Source organism: Eublepharis macularius, chromosome 6 (assembly GCF_028583425.1).
Source record: "Eublepharis macularius isolate TG4126 chromosome 6, MPM_Emac_v1.0, whole genome shotgun sequence".
Classification (NCBI taxonomy): domain Eukaryota; kingdom Metazoa; phylum Chordata; class Lepidosauria; order Squamata; family Eublepharidae; genus Eublepharis; species Eublepharis macularius.
Window position 1 is genome coordinate 36,202,604 of NC_072795.1, and position 24,022 is coordinate 36,226,625.

General features: G+C 43.1%; 2 protein-coding genes across 2 annotated transcripts in view; both read left to right on the plus strand.

Moving 5' to 3' along the window:
* Nucleotides 1-4,245: 4,245 nt before the first annotated feature.
* On the plus strand, nt 4,246-16,741 carry COMMD2 (COMM domain containing 2). Its single transcript, XM_054983245.1, has 5 exons — nt 4,246-4,352; nt 5,526-5,603; nt 7,970-8,052; nt 12,056-12,229; nt 15,142-16,741. Exons 1-5 carry the CDS (start codon nt 4,286-4,288, stop codon nt 15,337-15,339), a joined length of 600 nt encoding a protein of 199 aa, XP_054839220.1. The 5' UTR covers nt 4,246-4,285; the 3' UTR covers nt 15,340-16,741.
* A 3,451-nt stretch (nt 16,742-20,192) lies between these two features.
* WWTR1 (WW domain containing transcription regulator 1) overlaps nt 20,193-24,022 on the plus strand; it is a 106,405-nt gene continuing 102,575 nt past the window's right edge. Inside the window, exon 1 of the mRNA XM_054982589.1 lies at nt 20,193-21,475. Coding sequence (XP_054838564.1) covers nt 21,051-21,475 — 425 coding nt within the window. The 5' untranslated portion in view covers nt 20,193-21,050. The remainder of the gene's footprint in view (nt 21,476-24,022) is intronic.

Here is a 24,022-nt window from a genome sequence, read left to right on the forward strand (position 1 = left end):
TCCTTGAAGCACCATATGAAATGGTAATCTCATCTTGCAAGGAATGTTAACTGCAGTCTTGGGGACTGATTTGGCACGGCGTACAAGAAAGATCTAGCATAGTTTTTGATTCCACACAGCACCCATCCACATACTCAATAGTTCTGACTGGCTCTCTTTTCAGTCCCTTCACACAGACTTCCATGAAGGAATCTGAGAGACACTCAAAAGTAAATCAGTGCACACTGTTCATATGAAAAAATGCTGATATTAAGCATGGCTTGGACCCTACTTAGAATTTCTCCAAGACTGTTTGCGGGGGAGGATTTTTGTCAGTTTCCCTATGGCAGCTCCAAATGTTGTCCACAATTCAGCCTCTCCCAGGAAGAGTAGGAGGAGGAATCAGAGAGGGGGAAATTGGCAAAGCTCCCTTCCTTGGACCTGAGGAAATTCTAGGCAGGATCCAAGCCCATATCCAAAGAATTTCCTGTGAGAATATTGCTGAGTCTCAGTAAAGCATGCAGTCACCTGTGAAAGCCATATCAGCACGCAGCATCAAGATATAACTAGATTTTTGTTTTAATTTTTTCATGTTACAAAGACCTCGGCCTAACATCCATTTTAGGAACACAGCAAAAGCATCATGCTCGTTCTCTTTTGCTAAAGAAATGAATGTGCCTCTTAGCCACTAAATACAAGATATAATCAACTTAACTGTCGTGGTTCCTTCCAAGGATTTTAATGAACATCAGTGGGAGTTGTGGGGAGGAGAGCAAAGGAAGCAGTTGTTTAATTCCTGCTTTATGTGGCTATTGAACAGGATTGTAGTCTACTTATATGTGAAATGGTGCAACTCACTGTGTTCACAAGTTACAGTGAATGCATGTACAAACTTTTTCTTTTTACATGTGTTGAGTAATTCTCATGTTACATTCAATGCATGTGCAGTTGAGTGTGTGATTCAAACTCGGTATTTATCAAGATACTGTTCTTCATTAGCTCTTTCTTACAAATAGATGTACACAAGTACCAGTAGAATGTACATGCATTCACTGTAATGCGTGAACAGAGCTTCTCTTTGTTCCCTTTTTGTACATGGTAACTTTCAAGTTATATTCAGTTCTTATACCAGGCCCAAGCTGGATTCAGCTCCTGCATCTACCCCTGGTCCTCTTCTGGGCTCCGCCTCTTGATCCGGGGAGCGCCATCATAATTTTTGAAGAACTGGGGACCCGGCTGTTCACACGGATCCATTTGTCAGTTGAAAGCTCTCTCCCCCTCCCTGTTGTGGGCTGGGCTAGCCCAAACAGAGTAGTCAAAAGTCCAGTCGAGGGTCAGGGCATGAATCCAAAATCCAAAGTCCGAGAGCCAAATCCGGGGGTTCGCAGGTCAGTACCAGTAAAATCAGGTGCAGATGCGGGCAGAGACAGGGCACGGTCCAAAGGCTACAGGAGCAAGGCAAGGATCAAGGGAGTGGCCGCAGCAGTAGCAGGAATTCAACTCACTGCTTCCACACCTGGCAGTTCCTCTAGACTGGCTTTTATAGCCAGGTGTGGTTTGCAGCTAGCTCCTTGGGCTCTATCCTGATGCTACTCATTGTCACTATCCACAAGCAGCTGCCGTTGTCCCAGGAGGCGAGCACTGCGCCTTCTCTCCTGCAGCTCCACTCTCTGCCTTTGTCTGCGGCATTCTTTGGGTGTGGGCGAACCTGGGGGGGGGGGGAGCCTCTGGCTGGGCTTCCCCTGTGGTGCTAGACATCCCTGGCTGGGCTTCACCTGGGGTGTAGGAGCTGGAGGGTGCTGGTGGCTCTACCTCAGCTGCTGGCTGTGGACTGTGATTAGCCAGCAGCTGTTCTTCCTGATCACCGGTGGTAGCTGAGTCAGGGCTGGTTATACGAAGTTTCTCTTCTCCTGAGGAGCCAGGGTTGGCTCCACGAGGCTCCACTCCTCCTGAGGAGTCCTCACTTTCACTGAGCCCAGACTGGAACCATGACACTCCCTCTCTCTCACACACACAAAACAGTGTACATGTTAATCCAATTTGAAGGGCCAACAACTGCTTTTGTCTGAAAATTAACTATATTTTTAGGTCAAATCACAGACAGTGCAATCCAGGCAGAAGGAAAAATCACACCATAATGTTGATCGGCCCTTAACCTGTTCTCAAATGCTGAAAGGATTATAAGGCAAATCAGTATGTCTTATGAGCCTTATGTGAATAGGGGTGTTGGGTTAGGATAGGAATGCTAAGACCTTGGTTTGAATCGCTACTTAGACATGAAGCTCATTAAGTCAGTCATTCGCAGTCTAACCACCTCACAGGGGTGTTGCGAAGGTACAATGATGGAAAAGCAAACCATATATGTTGCCCAGGGAAATGAAGGATAAAAATGTGATAATTAATGAAACTGACTATACTAATCTCATACTGTGTAATCCACTTTGAGTCTCAGTGAGAAAGGTGGACTATAAATGACATAAATAAAAAATAATATGCCTGTATAAATATTAGTAATAGTGTTACAAAACAACTTCCATGTGTTGCAGAGACAGTCCCAACCAGCACAGTATTTCAGGCTGGATACTGAGATGAAGCTACAGTTATAAGAAGAGTGTTTCTTTATAAATCTTTGGAAAACAGAATGTGGGTGGAGCTTCCATGAACAATAAATGGCAGCGCAATCCCATTGACTTCAACGGATTTTTAGAAGGGTGTTAACTATACTTACGATGGCACTATCAGTTTCCTTCAGGCTGTTCTTTTAGACACCCACTGGACTGCTTTCAACATGAAACCAACCCAGCCAGACTGAACGTAGTTTCCCAGCACTCAAAGTAAGAATACGTTAAATCTAACAAACATATATATTTTAAAATAAGAAGCAATCAAACTACAGCTTTGTCGCTTTCTAAGAAGTAATTAGAAGCAAAATATTCATATTTATGTTGCTGACCTCTAATCTTCCCACCTAGACCTTTGTCTCAACACGATCTTCTTTAAAGAACCATATATTCGCCTGGGATTCCTGGCAGACAAGAGAAAGGAATGACAAAGCGTTATTTATTTAGATTATTTCTTGCCATTTCTCCAGAGAATTGCTTAAAGAAACAGACATTCACAGCCAGGTGCAAAAGAGAAGCATATAAGTGGAACATTCTGGCAATAATCAAGGCTTTCTGACATGCAAAAAGTCCAGTTATGGCACTGGTATCCTTACTGCCACAAGGGTGTCAGGCTTCAAAACTAATGTTTTGCCTACATGGGAACAGGAAAAATCCACTCCCATAGAATGCATAAATTACATGCAAATTAGACAAGAGATGCAGAGGTTAAAGTGTCAGATTAGGATCTGAGAGACTCAGGCTTGAATCTCCACTCTATCATAGAAACTTGCTAAGCGACCTTGGGCCACTCACACACAGCCTAGCCTACCTCACAGGGTTGCTGTAAATGGAAGAGGGGAGAACAATAAAAATTTTTCAAAAAAAAAAGGAAGAGGGGAGAACAATGATGCAAGCCTTTTGAGTTTCCATAGAGGAGAAAAGTGAGGTATAAATAATTGCATAAATAATAAGTATTTCAAAGTTGCAGTCTTTGGAGTGAGAAGAGTTTAATTTAAGTGCCTACTATAAGAAATAGTTTTTTAAAAAATTATCAGCTTCAAACTTTTGTTGTCTGTCCTATACATTTGTGGGTATGCAGCAAATATGATGAGTACCACATCCTCTTTTTAAAAAAGCAATAACCCTAAAACCGTTGCCTAGGCTTGCCAACTCCGTTTTGGGAAATTCCTGGAGATTTGGGGGGGAAGGAGCCTGGAAAGAGCGGGGTTAGGGGAGGAGAGGGACCTTAGTGCAGTATAATGCTATAGAGTCCACCTTCTAAAGCAGCCATTTTTTCCAGGGAACTGATCTCTGTAGACTGGAAATCAATTGTAATTCTGGGAGATCTCCAGGCCCCACCTGGAGGTTGGCAACCTTACCACAGACTTCATTTATTTCGTTTAGGATTGCACTGCTAGGCAACAATTCTCCAACCCATCCCCTGTAGCTGTTACGAAAGAACAAACCCACCACGACACTTGACCGTTGTGTCACCAACTCGCAAGCCAGCTAGATCCAAGAGTGGGAGTTTGGGTGTCGTCTCGAAGACTGAACCACAGCCGGATCCTTCGGTGCAAGCATTGCTTCTCCACCGGAACGGCCATCGCTGTGACTCCAATTGGTTCAGGGGGAATTTTATTTATGCTGCACACCACAATCAGGAAGCCGCGAGTTTGGACGGCGAGAGGTGCTTAGTCGGGAAGATGTTGCTGGTGCTTTCGGAGGAGCACAAGGAGCACCTGGGCTTCCTTACCCAGGTGGAGAGCTCAGGTACTTTTCACCGCCCTTTTCGCCTCGCGGCTCGGAGTCCTCTTGCGCCAGAGAACTGCGCCTGTGCACAGTCCAAAGGCACAGTTGTATCCTGTGATACGCTCGAGCCCCCTGAGAACAGATATGAAATGATTCGGCTGAACATTTCCTAGTTTGCAGGGAAACTGTGCTGATATAACCTTCCTCCAAAATTGGGAAAGGCTCCTTTTGAACTTCTGCCTGATACGTAGGTGTTTAAAACAGGAGAATGGCAAGCTTAGCTCTGGTTCACACGTGCAGCAGGATAAAGTGACAGAATAACAGTGACGTGGTAGAATGCACTTCAGACTGAGGTGGCCGATTCCATCTTGAGTTTTTCCTTCACAAAAGGCGGCGTGGGGGGGGGGGAAACCTATGCAACTGGAGAAATACCACAGCTGCCTGAGAAGTTCTACTTCCTCTTCTTGCTTGCTGTGGTTTTCTGTTTGCAGGATGCTGTTAATATAAAAGAGCAGGCAGGTGTGCCTTAGTACAGAACGAAATAAGCCTCTTTTGAAAAAAGAAAATGAAATCTGTAAGTTAAACTACCTTGGAGATCTTGGTTGTATGGTAGAATGTGAAGGGAATAGGTTTTTTGAGGCTAAAGTGCTGCCTTACAGAAAAGGAAATGACACAGGTGAAGTTGCCAGTAATCCAAGTATTTTATGCTACTGCACTAAAACAACTGCGCAGGGTGCTCCTGCATACAGTTATTGCTTACTGTGAAACCTTATGTGTGTCACTTCCTAATAAAGGAGGATTCACAAAAACCAATGTTTGGGCTTTGGAAACATTATGGATTATTATTATTTTAAATCTGTATTTAAATGCTTGTTCTGAGCCTCGATGTGGGGAGGGCGGGATATAAATCTAATAATAAACATAAACATAATCAGCATGACAACTATCAGTAATATTAAGTTGTGTGTTAGTGGTAGTGAACACTTGAGTGTGTTGTGGCTTTCTGGTAGTCATTTGCTGCAGTGGAATATATGCATTGCTGAAATGCCCATACAATTATCCTGGAATTCTAAGCTTCGTGCTAAATGTTTGGGTGCTCCATGTGAGATGTCTAAGCAAGGCTGCGACCAAACCATAATTTAGCTGCTGAGATCTGCCAATGATTTCCCCTCCTTGTTTTATTTTGTTTTTCAGTTGTCAGTGAATTTGGGCGGATTGCAATGGAGTTCTTAAGGAAAGGCACAAACCCGAAAATCTATGAAGGAGCAGCAAGTAAGAATAAGGGGAATGGTGCCAAAATGACTTGTGGCACTTAAAAGCAATTATGACATTAGTTGACTCAGTACCTTGGTACAGACATGCTCTGTATTTTATGGAACAGGAAAATTATTTAAATTTTTTTGGAGCAATCAATAGAGATGGGACATCCAATATAATAAGATTAGGATGGGCCATCCAGTCCATGGCGTAGAGTGGTAAGCTGCAGTACTGCAGCCCAAGCTCTGCTCACAACCTGAGTTCGATCCTGGCGGAAGGCAGGTTCAGGTAGCCGGCTCAAGGTTGACTCAGCCTTCCATCCTTCCGATGTCGGTAAAATGAGTACCCAGTTTCCTGGGGGTAAAGTATAGACGACTGGGGAAGGCAATGGCAAACCACCCCGTAAAAAGTCTGCCAAGAAAACGTCGTGATGCGATGTCCCCTCATGGGTCAGTAATGACTCGGTGCTTGCATAGGGGACTACCTTTACCTTTATCCAGTATAATAAGATAAGGATGCAGAAATCAAAAGCAAATAAAAGCTCTGGAAACAAAGCGGAAACAAAGCATAAATTTTAGCATGGCATATTAAACAATGCAGGAATTACGTAACAGAATAATACATACATATACTGTGGTATTCTGTGGTATGTGCCACAGTCTGTTTCCCTTTCTTAAAGCATTTTTCCTGAATCATCTTTTAAAATAAAGCCCTATTGCCTTTGCAGAAATGCCTTCCTGAATAGTTCAGTTTTTCATAGTTTGCAAAATGCCAGGAAAGTGGAGATTTCCTGACTTCATCTGGAAGGCCGCTCCATAAGTTGGGGGCCGCAACAGAGAATGTACATGTATGGGCAGTTGTTGCAGGGTAGCACCTGCAAAAGGCTCTGCTCATATCAACAAAGCTCTTGGGATGTTACAGTGCAGTCCTACACAGAGTTACACCCCTCTAAGTCATTGAAATATATGGTCTTTGAACTGCACTGGTAGTCTCTTATATTGTAGCAACAAGCAACTTTCTTCCCAGGGCTTAAGCTACCGCACTAGTGCAAATTACACTGACATGAATGGAGCTTTCACTGATGTTGATGCATCCCATTTAAAGATTATCATCTAGTCTAAACGTTCAAAAAAAGTGCATGATACATATCTCCTAGCACAGCACAAGATCAAAATGCAGATGATAGACTGTCTGTTTGATTCCTAAATTAAAAATATGCAAAAGCTGTGCACTTTTAAATGGCAAAGTGCTAGTAGGACCACACCCCTTGCTTCTCTAAACATAAAAATGGGTCCTTGAGCCATTCTGACAATTATTTGTCAAGATGGTGCCTGTTAAAATTTTATTTTTCTGGGTCCAAAGATTTGGCAAGTTATCAAATGGATCTTTGCAGAGTTGTGTTTAAGAAATAAAACACTGTTTATTATGGCTCCATCCTCCAGTTGTCTCTGCACCAAACTCTGAATTATGTGGGGGACCTGTGTAAGGCTGTAATGCTCCCCCAGCCTTGATATAGCCTGTGGACCATACTGAATTTTGAGAACAGGTAGGGAGTGTTGCTGCAGAATGGATGCTGGGGCAGGGGGCACAGCCATCCGCAAAATAGCTCCCATTGAGGTAGGGGCCAATCACAAATGTAGGAGGTTCCAAGCCAAGTATCTCATATGAGAAGGCAGCTGTCCCTAAATGGGTGCTCCCTACAGACACAGCGGTGATGCTTTGTGGGCTCTTCTGAAGTACTTCCTGTTCCAATGAGGTAGGGAAAAGGTCAGGATGTTTTTGCTTTGGGGAAGAAGTATGGGCCACGGGGACACATCAGGGTGCCTGTGGATGATCACTGCTACGAGCAGCAGTGCTGATCAGAACATCAGTGTTCAACACTTTCTCCTATGAAGCCATTTTCACCTTCAAAATTTCCCATCTCCCAGTTGCTCTTTCTTCCTTAGAGAGAGAATTTTTCTAAAAGAGCAATCCAAAGGCTAGGGATGAGAAGCAGTTCTGATCAGGAAAACTGTGTAGGGGGTAAGTCTTAAAGGTCCCTTCCTCCACCTCCACACCACCACCTTCTTCCTTCTACATAAAATGGTTTGGCTCTTTGTGTGCAGTTAAGTATAATATGGTCATATGGAAGTCTGAATCATCTCTGTGTCTAGGCCTCATTCTGCCTCTGTTTTCCGTTATGTATACCCATCTACACTTGCTTAAGTATATGCTAACAGTACAATCCTGTGCTGAGTTCAATGGGATTTGCTCTTAGTAAGTGTGTCCAGGTTTGCAGCGGAAGCAGTTTTTATTAGTTATTTCTCCTTCTGTATATCATAATGGCTCAGTCCTTTCTGCAGCTTATTCAAGTGTTGTATCTTTTCTGGGTTTTTTTCCAGGAAAACTTAATGTTAGTAGTGACACAATTCAGCATGGAGTAGAGGGATTAACATATCTTCTCACTGAGAGCTCGAAACTCATGGTAAGAGTCATTCACATTGTATGGTTTAGCAAAATGATCAAGGTTTTGCTTCATAGAATCATAGAGTTGGAAGGGGCCATACAGACCATCTAGTCCACCCCCCTGCCCAGTGCAGGATCAGCCTAAAGCATCTCTGACAAGTATTCATCCAGCCTCTTCTTGAAAACTGCCAGTGAGGGGGAGCTCACCACCTCCCGAGGCAGCTGATTCCACTTTTGAACTACTCTGACTGTGAAAAAGTTTTTCCTAATATTTGTGCATGTAATTTAAGCCCATTGCTTCGGGTCCTATCCTTTGCTGCCAGCTGGAACAGCTCCTTGCCCTCCTCCAAATGACAGCCTTTCAAATATTTAAAGATACTTAAACTGTCATGGTGGAACAAGGAGAGGTGATCATGTGGATATGAGGGTCCAAGGCCATGGAGGAATTTGTATGGGATAGATAGTACCTTGAATTGAACTTGGTGGCTGATGAGCAGCCAATGGAGTGATTACAGAATGCATGTAACTTCTACTAATTGAAAAAAAAAAGTTAGATTACAAATTTCCATATTTTGCTGCAACCCCCATGTAGTTGCTCACTTTTTCCTAGCCTGTATTCTGTGCCTTTAACAGCCTTTTAATTAAAATAATGTTGTGAAAAGTGTCACTGGTGACTTGTGCAGATTAAACTTGTTCAGTGATCTTGGACTAGTCTCACACACATCCAGCCTGACCTATCTCACAGAGTTGTTGTGGACATAAAATGGGGGAGCAGAGAATGATGTAAACTACTTTGGCTCCGAACTGGTGAGAAGGATGGGCTATAAATGAAATAAATAAGCTGTTCTTAAAAGGCACAGAAGCATTTATTTATTTTATATAATTTAGCAGCTTTACGGGGATTACTATTACTCTCTTGGTCTTCAGTGCTGTAGTCTAGGCATATGGTTAAATAGCTGAGAGAGTGCCTTTGATTATGTATTTATTTACTATATTTATAGTCTGCCTTTCTCACTGAGACTCAAAACTCGTTTACGCAATATAAGTCAATACAATCAACATGAAGGGACCTTTGATAAGCATGTACTAGGATCACGGAAATCTGAGTGAGCATAGTATATTTGACATGATACAGAGCGCAGCTATAATGAAGAATTGCCTCAATAGAAACTGTGCAGTGACTACATAATATGGTTTGCAAACTGATAATATATCCTTTACACAATAGTATAGTCTGCAGTTCTTTTCCCTTTATAAAGCACCTTCCTGAACTATTTTGTTAAGAGTATAGCCCTATTAACTTTATGGAAAAGCCCTCCTGAACAACTCCATTTTACATAGTTTGTGGAGTGACCGAAGTGTGGGTGTCTTCCACATCTCCGGCAGGCCATGCCACAAGGTGGGGAACACAACAGAGAAAGCATGTGTAGGGATGGTTGCTGATCTTGCCTGTTTGTAGGGTGGCATGTGCAGAAAGCCCTGAACAGATAAGCAAAACTGTCATGGCGGAACAAGGAGAGGCGATCATTTGGATATGAGGGTCCAAGGCCATGGAGGGCTTTGTATGGGATAGATAGTACCTTGAATTGAACTTGGTGGCTGATGAGCAGCCAATGGAGTGATTACAGAATGTATGTAACGTGCATACTTTATCTAACTCCTGATAATAACTGAGCTGAGGCTTTCCATACAAACTGGAGTCTCCAAGTTAACTTCAAAAGCAGGCCCATGTAGAGTGTATTACAACAGTCTTGTCTTGATGTTACTGTGCCATGGGTTCAGGTGGCCAGATTGGTTGAGTTAAGGTATGAGGCCATCTTTCTAGGCTTGGTGGAAGAAAGCATTTTTTTGCAGCTGCATTTACTTGACCCTCTGGCAGTAACGCTGGAGTGGGAAGGAGACCTCTAAGCTCTTAACCAAGTCAGCATGGGTCATCTGAACTCCATTAAAGATGTACAATGACCTTCAAAGCCTCAACCTTGCTAGCTAGCATTATTTCCATCTTGTCCGGGATCAGTTTGTTCACTCTTGGCCATTTAAGCACAGTAATCAGGCAGTAGTTCAAGCTCCTGTATCGCCAGGAGATTTGGGTAGAGGAGGTTGTCATCAGCATATTGATGACACCCAATCCCAAAGTTATGAATAATTTCTCCTTTACACAGATGTTGAATAGTAAGCGAGATTGTGCCCTATGGAACCCACAAGATGAGGCCCACACTGGTGACAACTGGTTTCCATTAGCAAATCTTTGAAACTGGTCTATAAGTAACGGTTTCAACCAGTTCAGAGCACATCCCATGATACCTTCTTCAGCCTCTAAATGTCTCAACAAGATGGTATGATCCACTGTGCTCAAAGGCTGCAGATAAATGTAGTAGAAGCGACAAGGGAGCAACAAAGAGGCCTTTGTTTATTCAGAGAGAGATTATCAGCTACCACAAGATTGTGACTAAACCTAAAAAGACCATCTCTTGGACTGCAATCCTGAAACTGCTTTACCATTTTAAACTTTGTTAGTTTCAGTGAGCATACACTAGTGTGAAACTAGTGGGAACTACATATTCAGGGGCCAAACCATACAATATTTATAGTGAAAAGAAACTGGGGGTTGGATCCTACCACCTTCTGCTTGATCTTGTCCAATTCTGTTCCTCACTGCAATTCCTGTCTGACATGACTTTGGTCCATGCTGCTCCCATAACCCATGTCATAGCTTTTTTGAAGGAGAAGAAGGGTGCCACCTCCATCTCTCACCAGTGGAAATGCTGGTAGGATCTAACATGTGTCTTGAATTGTACTCAGAACAATATGAAAAGCCACTCTTTGTGGGCAGGTGATTGAACACACATTGAGCGCCACTCTGATAGGAAACTTATTTGATAACCTTCAATCCATCACTCTTTCAGTGTAGCCTACTTGAGAGGGTTTCTGTAAGGGTAGTATGGGAAAGGAAGAACAATGTACACCTCTCTGAGCTCCTTGGAGGAAGAGTAGAATAAAAAATGTGCTAGACAGACAGATAACTGTAGATGTAGGGCTGCGCCTCCCTTACCTGTAGTTAGGAGATGGGGAATGGGTTGCAGGATTATGTACTCTGTCCCCCACTTTCACACTTGAACCCCTATCTTAGAAGTGGACTTGGGTTAGCATCAACATGACTGATTTTGGGGGGGTGGAGTAACATGGTTAAACTCTTAAATGGAAAAAAGGGAAGGGGAAAGAAGATGAAGCATACAGTTCCATGGCCTGCTCTTTATCACTTTACCATACTTAAGACAGAGGCAGGGTTCCCTTTGCATTAACTTTAAGTGCTAAGGGCTGGGAAGCTGACATGGAACTCAAACTAAAAAAGAAAAAGAAATAAAAAGTTGTCCTGAGTCTGTATCATGACAGCTCAAACATGTTGCCCATTTATTAGTTTAATTTCTCAGTAAAATTATTGCAGAATAAGTGCAGTATATTTGTCATGGGAAGCCAGTAAGGGGCTTTAGCTATTTTTTTTCACCTCCCTTTTGGCTTCATATATAAAAGGAAACCAAAATGTTCATTAAATAGCATCACTGTTAAAGCGATTTCATACAACCGCAGGCACATTAAAAGGTTTAAATCTGAACGATTCAGCACTTTGTATATTTATTTTATATGGCAACCTGGGACTTCTTTTGCCATGTAGTGTTTGCCATTTAGTGTTAGTATCGTGCAGCTATTGGGCTGGATCCAGTCAACTTTTTGGCTGGTGGAGAAGGAAGCCCCTTCTGACTACTAAAAAAAAGGCTATGGTGGGGATCCTGGGAACTGCATGGACAAAGACATTTGGGGATGTGGGCTGTAGGAGGGATGGGGAATTGGGTGAACTTGAGCAAAAAAGCTGGCTGGGTCGAACCCCGTAACTGAATGTTTCCTGTCCTTCAAGCATTTTTTTATAGTAAGTCAGGGCAAGTAATGCAAAGACTCTAAGTAAAATAGAATTCATGCAACTGAGAACTCTTTCTTAAATAATTCTGCTTGTCATTACTTTCTAGATTTCTGAGATAGATTTCCAAGACACTGTACTTATACTGGGATTCTCCGAGGGACTGAACGCCTTACTACTTCAGCTGTACCTTGACAACAGAAAAGAGATTAGAAGTATTCTGAGTGAGCTGGAACCAAAGCTCCCTAGTTATCACAGTCTTGAATGGCGCCTAGATGTACAGGTAACAGTCCACCTCTTTACTAAATTCACAGGCTTCTTTTAGGTAAATCTATCACAGTAGAACATATGTTAAATGTTGCAGCTTCAAGGTGATTGAGGCAGCTGTACTGTTGTTCACAAAATGTTAAATATGATTAACAATAAAAGAGCACTTACAAACAGAAACATTAAGCTGGAAACTACCCCCAAAGGTCATCTTTTAGAATTCTCTCAGCCCCACCCACCACACAAGCTGATTGTTGTGAGGATAATAATACACACTTTGTAAACCGCTCTGAGTGGGTGTTAAGTTGTCTGGAAGGGCGGTACATTGTTGTTGTTATTTAATTTTAACCTGTTGGTTCCAGCCTGACCCTCTGGGACAACAGCAAACAACTCCGCTCCATCCTCTGACAGCCCTTCACATACTTGAAGGAGGGCTATTGTATCACCTCTCAGTCACCTCCTTTCCAGACAAAGCATACCCAGCTCTTTCAACATTTCCTCATAGGACTTGGTCTCCAGACCCCTCATCATCTTTGTAGCCCTCCTTTGTATACATTTCATCTTGTCAACATCCTTCTTAAATTGCGGTACCCAAAACTAAATGCAGTACTCCAAGTGAGGTCTAAGCAGAGCAGAGTACAGTGATACCATCACTTTACCTGATCTGGATACTATATTTCTGTTAATACAGCTCAAAATCACATTTGCCTTTTTAGCTACCACATCACACTGCTAACTCCTGTTAAGTGTCATGGTCTACTCAAACCGTTAAATCCTTTTCACACTACTGCCAAGACAAGTCTCCTCTCTCATATAATTCTGCCTTTGATTTTTTTTCCCTATCTAGATGCAGAACTTTATATTTATCTCTGTTGAAATTCATTTTGTTAGTTTAGCCCAGTTTTCCAATCTGTCAAGATCATCTTGGATCTTGATTCTGTCTTCTATTGTATTTGTTGCAAATATAATGAACATCCCTTCTATTCCTTCATCCATGCTAAACAGCACAGGACCCAGGATAGATCCCTGAGGCACTCCATTTGTCACTCCTTTCCAAGAGGATGAGGAATCATTTACAAGCGCTCTGTGGGTGTAATCTGTCAGCTAGTTACAAACCCATTTAACACTTTCAGAAAGAATTTAATAGCATCTGATAATCTACTGCTGAAAACAGTACTTAATGAATAATAAATGTTCAAGAACCAAATTAAGAAATTAGATTGATTGTAACAAGATCAAACAAAATGGCTAGCTTATAATTCAACCAGGAAAAAGAAGGGACTGATGACTGATTAGTATGCTATTCAGAGCCAAGCGTATATGTATACCTCACCCATAAACGTACATGCTTGTGTGCTGGGAGAAAACCCTCTCCCAAGAGCTACGGCCTCCTGTGCTACAAGTAGTTCTATGCCAGCGTGAGTTTTTTTTTCTAAATAAGGGTGATTTCCTTCCAGTCTTCTTCCCATTCTGTTTCCTCTAATAGGTATCATACTAGCATGAAGCTATGGTGTCACTAATGGAGAAACAGTGAGCTATGGGTGACAAGAGCAAGTCCCTTTTTAATCAATAGGTCATCTTATAGTCTTCCTTAGGGTGGAGTCATAAATAGAGAGGCCAACAAACTGTGTATGCCTGTGGCTTAGAGTTCAAGCTTCAGCAGTTCAGCATGTCCATCTTCAAAATGAGATGAGCCACTAAATTCCTCTCTGGCCTGAATGGTAAATCTCAACCAGAGAAGAATTCCCTCTTCCCCTCCTTTCTTTTTCTGCCCCACCCATGTATATGCCCTGCTGATGGGTAGTGACTGAAGATGGCAGAAGGCAGTCAATGGGAGGAAAAAATTGGTACCCCTCTGTTTTCTTTTGTGCTTCTTGTTTCCAATTCATCCCAGGTATCTAGTACCTGTTACCATCTGGAAATTAATGTTCCAATATCAGGAATTCTGGCATGTCTGGTGTTATGGGAACATAAATTTCCAGAGATCACTAACTACTGTTTACTTTATTCAACCCAACTAGAAGAGGGAGAGAAAAGGAAGAGAGAAGAAAATTGCAGTGATACTTAAGGATTTTCATTCTCCTTGACTGCTTCTGTTGCCGCAGCTCCTTGTCAGGAGGCAGAGTGGAAAAGGAGATAGGGAATTCTGGAAAAGAGACACCTATAACCCATTAAGTGCCCCATAGTGTTCTGAGCTTGGATTTTAGATAGAATAAAACAAGGTTTTTGATGATTTATCCTCAAAGTTCAGTTTTACTGAGCTGGAATCCAAGGTGATGAGCAAAAAGCTTATCCATTTCTAGTTGTAAGCCACCACCAAACAATAGCATAGAAGGTTTTGTACTGTTTTTCCATCTTATTATGCTCCTCCTCTACCAGAAGAGGCCTACAAAAGAACATTTCAAGTGCCTGGTTAGTTAAGCCTCAAGAGCAAAAGAAGACACCTGGAAATATGTATTTATATAAGGGAAATTACAGCGATGAAAAGGATGATGAGATTTGGTTTTTATTTAGAGTGTTTTTAGTCAACTTTTCACCCACAATGAACTCATGGCAGATTACAATATGTTAAAACACATACATAAATTTATATACTACCATAAACTATCAACAATAGCTAAAATGCGAATCCACAGCCTCTTAAAATCTGGTTCCTTAATCTGTTTGAATTATGGATTCAGTGTTTAGTGGATGGTGCCTTAATTGTTATCTGTGGTTTTAAATTCTGTGTTTAATTTTGGAACAATAATATAAAATGGTTTAAATGAATGGTGTATACTGTAAATTAATTAAAATGGAGAAACAGGTGGCTATTAGGCTATAAATACTGTTGAATTGTGTATTCTTTGAATTGTATATATGATCGTTAGGCATTCCTTTTACGTATTTTCTCTTAATTCCACAACGCTTTTTTCTATCTTCAAACAGCTTGCCAGCAGAAGTCTGAGACAACAGATTAAGCCAGCTGTGACTTTAAAACTACACCTTAACCAGAATGGAAGCCAAACAACCAGAATATTACAAACTGACCCTGCTACATTGCTCCACCTGATTCAGCAACTGGAACAAGCTTTGGGGGAAATGAAAACAAATCATTGTAGGCGAATAGTTCGTAACATCAAATAGTGTTTGTCACCTCAGTAAACGTAATGGAATTATGGACAACAGTGTTCGCAAAACAGGAAAGCAGCTTGATCAGTCAGAACTCTTTCCTGTGCCAGGATCCTGAGGCAATGTTTACAGGCTCAACTCGCTTGGGTGTTCTCCCTATAATGCCGTCTAATGCCAGTTAGTGTAATTGTCATATACTTTAGCCAGATGTAAATTAATTAGCTGAACGCGTGAGTTTTTCTAATTACACAGAGCTGCCTTTTGCATAACACTTATTTATTGGCACAGTGACCAAATTTTTCCCTTCCTTTTTTTCTGATCCACCAGAATCAAGAAACACTTAAGCAGTAATATGATTTCCTGCCATTTCTATTTAATCCTTGTGCAATCTGTTACTCCATTATACTGACGAAACATTCCTTGTGCCATAATTGCTGGTTGGTGCTGACGTTTATAAGTAAATAACAGCAGCCTCTGGTGAAAATTGCTATGTTATAATAAGGGACATGATTTTCTGGTTCACACAACCTGTCTCCTGCACTCGAACTGTCTTCAGTGGATGTCCTAGGATAACATGACATTCAAACAGGTAACCTGAAAAAAATGCCTCTGTGATGGTAGGACTTATTGCTAGCTTTCTATCTGAATGTACAGTATATATGCTACATTGCTCATGCAAGTGCATGGCTAAGGCCATGGGACTGCTCATGTTGAAGAAAATACGTTGCATGGTTCAGTTTTTGTAGTAGGTAATAAAAAAATTCTTAATAATTATGTGTAATCTGTCTACATTGAATTGGTGTAAATGAGGTAAGTGAATGAACTCTATTATGGATTTGTATGTAATCCTCTACCTTGTATAGTACTGTATGCTGCAGATGAATCTATTCCAGTCCCTTACATAGAGAATCACATCTGAAATATTAATGTTGGAATTCACACCATTATTTGGCTGGTCAAAGCCATGTATACCTTGTATTCTCCTCCTGCCCCCTTAAAAAAACCATCCAGCCTGATGAAGAATTCTGGACAACTTGTAAGTTTGCACACAATTTTGTACTATTTGGAGTTAGATTTGATAGTTTGGGGGGTTTGCTTTGGACCAGCATGGCTACCTGTGACCTCTATAAATTAGATGATTTTTGCAAAAACCATCATGGGGTCTGTCGGTGGTATATCCAGTTAAAATTAATCTTAGATAGCAGAATGGTCAAAAGAGACTGTCTCCTAAAACTTTGGGACGCTGCTGTTGGTCAGAGTAAATATAATGTTGTTTCCCGCAGATGCTTCTTTGGCCCTCCTCACCTAAAGATCCCAATGTGTCTAATAGTTGATGTCAAATACAAGCTCTGGTGGATGAGGTTAAATGTATTTTGTGGAGTAGAGATTGTTTTCTAAGTAAAGTACTTGCACAAAGTCTAAGACTAAATGAGTAATTTTATTAAATTAGTATTTACCGAAGTGAAATATGTTCTTAGGACTTCAATGGATTTGCAGGGTTTTTTCCATATGCTGCAATAGCTGAGGTTCATTACACTTCTTTTTTTCTGCACCCTATGAGCCCTGACCTGGATGGTCCTGGCTATTCTGGTCTCATCAGATCTGGGAAGCTAAGCAGCATTACCCCTGGTTAATACTTAGATGGGAGACCAACAAGGGAGTCCAGGGTTACAAGGCAGGCACTGACAAACCACTTACATTGGTCTCTTGGTGCAACTTAATAGCACTTTCCACCACCGTGAGAGAAACCTGGAACCTCTGATCATTCTCATTATGTGTAACAACCTAATTTGTTCCAGTACCTTACATGGAGAATCATACCTTAAGACTGCATTCACACCAAGTCTGTCTCCATTTCTTTGCTTCCATCCCCACCTGTAATTTTCCTTACAGAAGTTCAGAAAATTACATCTTCAAGGTGTCTGAAGAAGAGAGCTCTGACTCACAAAAACTTATGCTGGAATACATATTACTTTTTAAGATGCCACTGGACTTCTGTTTTATTTTGCATTGCAGTGCACATTGTTAAGGAAAGGAGGGGGAAAGAGCTCGATAATGTCTAGCTGGAATCCCTCTTACACCATTAGAGAGGATGGATTGTGTAAATAATGCCAGGAAGGGCCTGCTACTTCTTCTCGAGTACAACCTTGAGGTAGTTTTGCTCTTTTCTATTTGATTGGATGCTGAGTGTTCACCAGAGGTGCAGAATCAACTGGGAAGGATTTGTCCTGTGGACTGTCACACTGTTCTCTCACCCATGATTTTTAATAATACAGCTGTGGATGTCATCAATAGGCAGATGAAACCCAGCTCTGTATTTCATTGTCCAAGCCTCCAGATGCATCTATCCGAGTTCTGAATGGGTGTTTTGAGACAGTAGTCAGGTGCCTGGGGCAGAACAAGCTGAAGATAAATCTAGACAAGACAGAGGTAATGCAGGCCAGAAGGGCTAATTTTCCAGAGGGGTTGGAGCCACTTGTGTTAGATGGATTTGGCTTTTGGAGAACAAATTAAGAGCTCGATGGGTACTCGTAGATCCATCTTTCTTTGAAAAGCTGGTTATCACAGTGGCCTGTCAACTATGCTCAGTTCACCAGCTCTCTCTGTTTAGACTAAGCCAATCTGGCCACACTGATCCATAATTCTGTAACCTCACAGTTGTGTTACTGTAACATGCTTTGTATGAAGCTTCCCTTGAAGACAACCTGGAAACTGAAGCTGGGCCAGAGTGCGGCAGCCTGATTGTTGTCAGGATCTAGGCAATGGGAGCATATGCTGCCTGTTTTGAAACAACTACACAGGCTGCCAGTTTGTTTCCAAGGTGTTTTAAAGCCCTTCATGGCATTGGACTCACATAGCTGAATGACAGAGTTCCTGCAAACCAACTATGGTCTTCAGGCTGCCATCTGATGGCTGTTCCCCCACTTAAGAGTGGTCTGCCTGGCATCAGCCAGAGCCCAGGCCGTTTCCACCTTGGCTCCCGCTCTGTGGAATAGTCTCCCTAGAGAAGTGATGGGGGAGCACCCTCATTGGAGATCTTTAGGCAACTTGGCTGCTGGGTGGGGGAGGTATTTGTGGTTTTATTTTGGCTTTGTGTTGTTTACACATCACAGTAAGCCAAGTGAGGTGCAGTATGAATATTTTAACAGATTCATACAGAATCTTATAAAGATACCCACCACCACACATCTGGATTGTGTACCAAATGCCTTATCCTCACCAAAAGAAAAATAGCTTATGTATTTGCTCACCAAGGAGTCGTGTAACTTTAAGCAGCAACTAGCAAATTTGAGATTAGTGGAAATATTTTTGGGGCAAAGTGTAATAGACAGGAAAGGGTCTGTGTACAAAATTTAGGGTGCAAACTGGTTTCACCTCCTAGACCTTCCTTTCCCAGTCTCACCATCTCATGCCTGCAAGTCAGAACTTCCAAGCCAGATTTTGTGAAATGCAAGACTGCGCATTCCCCTGGGAGCCCATTTCTTCTCACTACTGAGTCATGTCTAAAAGAGTAACAGTTTATTTGCCATGATGTGTGTGGGTGGCTGGGGAATTGAACCTAGAAGTGTCCTCATTCTCTTTATAAATCATGTGTATCTATCAACACTGATTTTGGAGAAGGGTTTTCTAAATGGGTACAGGGTGTGTGATGGTGACGATGCAGCTTTAAAATGGATGCCTTAAAGTTGTGCCAAAATGCCACTTCTGGGGGTACAAGACAGATGCTATTCCAGGGTTGGCTCCAACATTGATTTATTGCTGAGATTATTTAAATATAAGACAAACGCTAAGAAACAGAAATTAAAAGCAAGGAGATAAAAATCGGTTTGAATCTGAAACAGCTCCCTCCATTCCCTGGAACGCCACTCACTTTTAGCATAGGTGGGTAGCCGTGTTGCTCTGCACTACAACAGGATTTGAGTCCAGTGGCACCTTAGAGACCAACTAGATTTCTAGAGTGGAAGCTTTCAAGAGCCAGGGCTCCCTTCTTCAGACACTTTTAGCAGTCTTTCATGGTGACTTGCAGCCATACAAATTGTCGACAGAATGTACCAGTACTCTAGCAATGGGAGTGGGGGCACCATACCTAACCAAAGCAGAGCTACCATTCCACACAGGGTCTCTTCTAAGCTCTTGTAGAGGGTTGCATGATGTTGATTGACAGATGAGAATATTCCTTTTAGGAAGGAGACAAAGTTTCCTATATGTACACAATAATGACGGAGCCCTCTGACTGCCCCACAACCTGCAGTGGAGCCAGTCCGGATATCAGTGGGAGGGATATCAGTGGGTAATAATGCCACAGAGTCCGCCCTCCAAAGTCGCCATTTTTTCCAGGGGAACTGATGCCTGGAGATCGGTAATTCTGGGAGATCGCTAGGCCTCAGCTGAAGGCTGGCAACCCGATGCTCAAACTACCTTTTGCATTCGAAAGTCCCATTAAAACGCCTTTTTTTTTATAACTAAGAAATGTTTTGGCTTTAGGGAGTTTGGTAGCTGCAGCGAATCTGAAAATTCCCTTAATTGGAACTGAAGTCGAGCGATAGGTACCCAGCTAGTATTCCTTGTAGCAGCAGGCCCGAGGGAGCCGTGGAGGAATGCCGGAGCGCTCGCCCGGCCCGAGCCGATTTCCTCCTGAGATTCCCGAGAAAGACAAACAAACTCCCTTCACCCACCCCCAGGAGGCTCCGGCGGCCCAGTTGACGATCCAGGAGGTCTGGCTCTCTCCACTGAGCCGTGGGAGGACTATGAGTGGGCGTAGCGCGTAACTGGGCTGGTCCCAGACACGGAGCTCATGAATAATGCAGCTGCCAAACTTTTCCGCGCCGCCCCAACTCTGAGAGTTTTGGGTAACTTTGTTTGGGATAGTCGGCGAGCAGTCGGTGCTGGCGCAGCCTCCGTGGAAAGTAGTTAGCGCTGCAAGAGCCCGAAGATGGGTATGTAAAAAGGGGAAGACCATATAACCACCCCCTCCCGCAGTCTCTTATTCCCCACCTTTTAAGAAAGGCTGACAGATTCACCACTTTCGAGCGTGATCGCTCTCTGCGCAACCCCAGCGGGAGGAACAGGAGGTCAGGCCTGGAATTGAACGCTGCAGTCGCCGAGGAAGCCGGAACGTTCTAAATCAGAACGCTCGCCGACCCTCCCGCGTTCTAAATCAGAACGTTCGGCCGCCCGGATCCTCGCTCGCGCCCCCGGCCCCTTTGGAATTCCGGCAGCGAGTGAGCCCTCCCTCCCGTGACAGCAGCGGCTGGAGAACTTTTCCTACGTCCTTTAAAGGAACTGCCTTCTTAGGGTTTAATTGGAATAAGTCTCAAGAGTTGCGGGAGGGGGGGGATTGCATAACTTTCCGTCGGGGCCTGACTTGGACGGGTTTCCTCTGCTTTCAGAGACCCCTTAAAATAAAGATCAAGATCCGGGCCCAACAGCACCTTAAAGACCAACTAGATAAAGATAACTTGGGGGTGAGGAAGAGGCGGACGTCGTGGGTTTGCTGGTGGGGGCCTTTGGAAAAGTGGCCTGAAGAGTTGTTGGTTGTTGCTGACTGCCTTGTCTCTCGATTGGGGGCTGCCTGGTATCTTTTGGCCCTCCTGTCGAGTTGCGGGAGGACGAGCGGGAGAGAGGTTAGCACTTGGCAAGGCGTTTGAAGGTGAGATCCTGACCCTCCTGCTTTGATTCTCTGCCGGACTTCTTGCAAGGAAGTCCTGCCAGCGCGAGGTGGGAAAATGAACCCTGCTCCCGTCCCTCCCCCGCCGGGACAGCAGGTGATCCATGTTACCCAAGACCTGGACACAGACCTTGAGGCTCTCTTTAACTCGGTGATGAACCCGAAGCCTAGCTCGTGGAGGAAGAAGATCCTGCCCGAATCCTTTTTTAAGGAGCCGGACTCGGGCTCTCACTCCAGGCAGTCCAGCACCGACTCGGGCAGCCACCCGCCCCGGCTGAGCAGCGCCGCGGTCGGCGTCCACCACGTCCGCTCGCACTCCTCGCCCGCCTCTCTGCAGTTAGGCGCTGGGGCTGGAGCCACCCCCAACTCGGCTCAGCAGCACGCTCACCTCCGCCAGCAGTCCTACGACGTGACCGATGAGTTGCCTCTGCCTCCTGGCTGGGAGATGGCGCTCACGCACACGGGCCAGAGATACTTCCTCAAGTAAGTATAGAGGGGGCAGGATAGCTGCGGGATTGGGAGTGGGGACAACTCTGGGCTGAGAGGTTGTCTGTATGTGGCAGATACTGGAACACTGCAGCGCTCAGCTTCTGAAATTAGGGCTCCCTGCTTGCAGGGCATGCCCTGGGCACTTGAAACTGTGAGTGTAGTTGTTACTCAGTGCTGCTTCACACCAGATGAATTCTCTACATGGAAATGGCCTTTGTCAGGGAGACCAGTTGCTGAATGCATGTGTGTATCTCGCTACAGGGCAAAAACAGGGCCACGTGCCACATGAGCAAATCCTCTGCTCCAGAGAACATTCTCACTTCCTACCTGAAAGTAATTATTGTGGAATGGATTTTCACTTGTATGAAGCGGCTCTTATTATAGGGAGGAGAGGCAAGTCTGTACATGCTCAGAGGTGTTTCTTTAGTGCTTCAGTTTTTTGCAACCCAGGGACTAACATCAGCCTTGGCACAAGAAGTAGGCTCTGGGAATAAGCCCTGACTCAACTGATCACTGTTTTCCCTTTTAGTACTGCATACGCACTCTTTCGTAAAATGAGAGGTTCTAGAGCAGGTATGATCTGCCTGTAAACCGTACCTTCTCATTTGGAAGCCCCTTTTCCTAAGATTCCCAGATATGTGAATAGTACTAGTTGAGGTTATGTGGTGCTCTGTGTATGCTCAGAGGCACTCTTGCTTGCAATAACTTCTTGTGAGGGCAAGGCCTGAGGATTAGCTAGGGACATATTAACTGTTGCTTCTACAGAATACTCTTCAAAGTTATATTAGAACTTAACCTCTTTGGAAGAAGTTCGTAGTGGTATGACAATAGTGAGTGTACTTGAATATATTTTATTCATTTATTTGATTTGTTTATATCCCTTTAGTTATTAACATTAAATGTGTCCTCTGATCTCTAAATTTGATAAAATTTAGGATTATTTTCTTATATATTCCTGTTTTGTTTTACATATAATCAGGTAAATGAAAACACTAAGAGTTGTATATTTTTATGTATGGAGTATCTTATACTGAATACATTATAAGATACAGTATTATTCTGAACATGTGTGCAGTGGTTATCATGAATGAATGAACACACACACGAAGAACCCTCATTCATTCCAGATGAATTTAAGTAGAATAAAGGTGGGTTCTTAAATGAGCATGCCCAGAGATACTGGAGAAAAGAAGTGAGTTAACTCGGTGGACTGCTGTATGGTGGATATAAGGGATTTTCAGAAATTAATGAGGACGGAGAAATGAAAATTGAAAAGAAGACAAAATCTGCACTGCCAGAGATCTGTATAGACAAAGAAGTAATTAGGTGTATGAACAAGTTAATGGAAGCTCGGAGCCTGCAGCAAATTGTGGGAGGGAGAAACAAGTAGGAAACCCCACCCCAGTACCCAAAAACTCCTCTTCCTGGATTCTGTGAACTTTCAAGGACTCAAGCAGATTGATTTCTACTCTCCTATTTTCCCCTTTAACTGATGCTCAGCTGCCTTCAATATTCTGTTCCTTCTGGAGTATATTTCACCCTCAGGCTAATCTTAAGTTTTTTAAACTTATGATTAATTTACAGTCTCATGTTTTTTCTCTGTAAATACCCAAGGAGTCAGTCACCTGGATAGGTAGAGAGATCTGTGGGTGGCCTGGATTTGCTGATTTCATTGTCCAGCTAGAGGCCAATCAGTTTACTATTGGATATAGCAATGGGATATATACAGAACATCATTTTGCTAAGTTGAGGGATAGGTGCCTAGAGAGGATTTGGGCAAGACAGGAAAGACATTAGAGTCACTTAAGTGTGAATGGCACCCCAGTCCTAACACATTGCTTAGAAGTAAGTCCAGTGATTTCAGATGAATTTACTCCCACTTTAGTGCCTGGGGGCATTATTACCTAAAGAATGTTGAAGGGTCATCGCAAACAGATTAGTCGAGTGATGGATGTGTGCAACTGTTATCCCATATGTTTTGCACTGCTATATGCCAGCCATGATCAGGAATGAGGTAAATCTTTGCTGTATGCGGAGCAAGAGAGCTTGCAAATGCAAGGTACTTCTAATCAATTTAGCCAGTGTAGATAATAGAGATTTTCACTCTTGGATCCCTTGACTTTTTGAAAAAAATGGAAGAGAGAACTATGGTGCAAGTGACTTAACGGGCGGAATAGGAGGAACTGTGGTGATCCTGAACAGTTGAAAGAGGATTTGGGTTGCTGTAACCATGTTTTTAATGGGTTAAGTCAGGGAGCCAGAAGGATTCTGCTTGCCTGGGATGGAGATGTTTGCCAAACTGCTGTCACAAATGAGCATTGAAAGCTGGATGATATTTTATTAAAAACCGCAAAGAGAATTGAAGTTTAGGACCCCGGTTGAACCCCAGAGACTTCAGAAGACGTGGACAAACCAAGCACTACTCCTTAACTCGACTGCTCTGCCTACACCATTCCATTCCCCTGCCTGGCAACCTAGAGAAACTCTGCCTGAGGGCATGGATTACATGGGGCTAGATGGGCCAATGAGGCAACTTCTGTC

Coding starts and splice junctions, on each gene's coding strand:
- COMMD2 (XM_054983245.1), top strand. CDS start 4,286: ATGTTGCTGGTGCTTTCGGAGGAGCACAAGGAGCACCTGGGCTTCCTT. Junction 8,053..12,055: donor CTGAGAGCTCGAAACTCATG/GTAAGAGTCATT, acceptor ATTACTTTCTAG/ATTTCTGAGATAGATTTCCA. Junction 12,230..15,141: donor AATGGCGCCTAGATGTACAG/GTAACAGTCCAC, acceptor ATCTTCAAACAG/CTTGCCAGCAGAAGTCTGAG.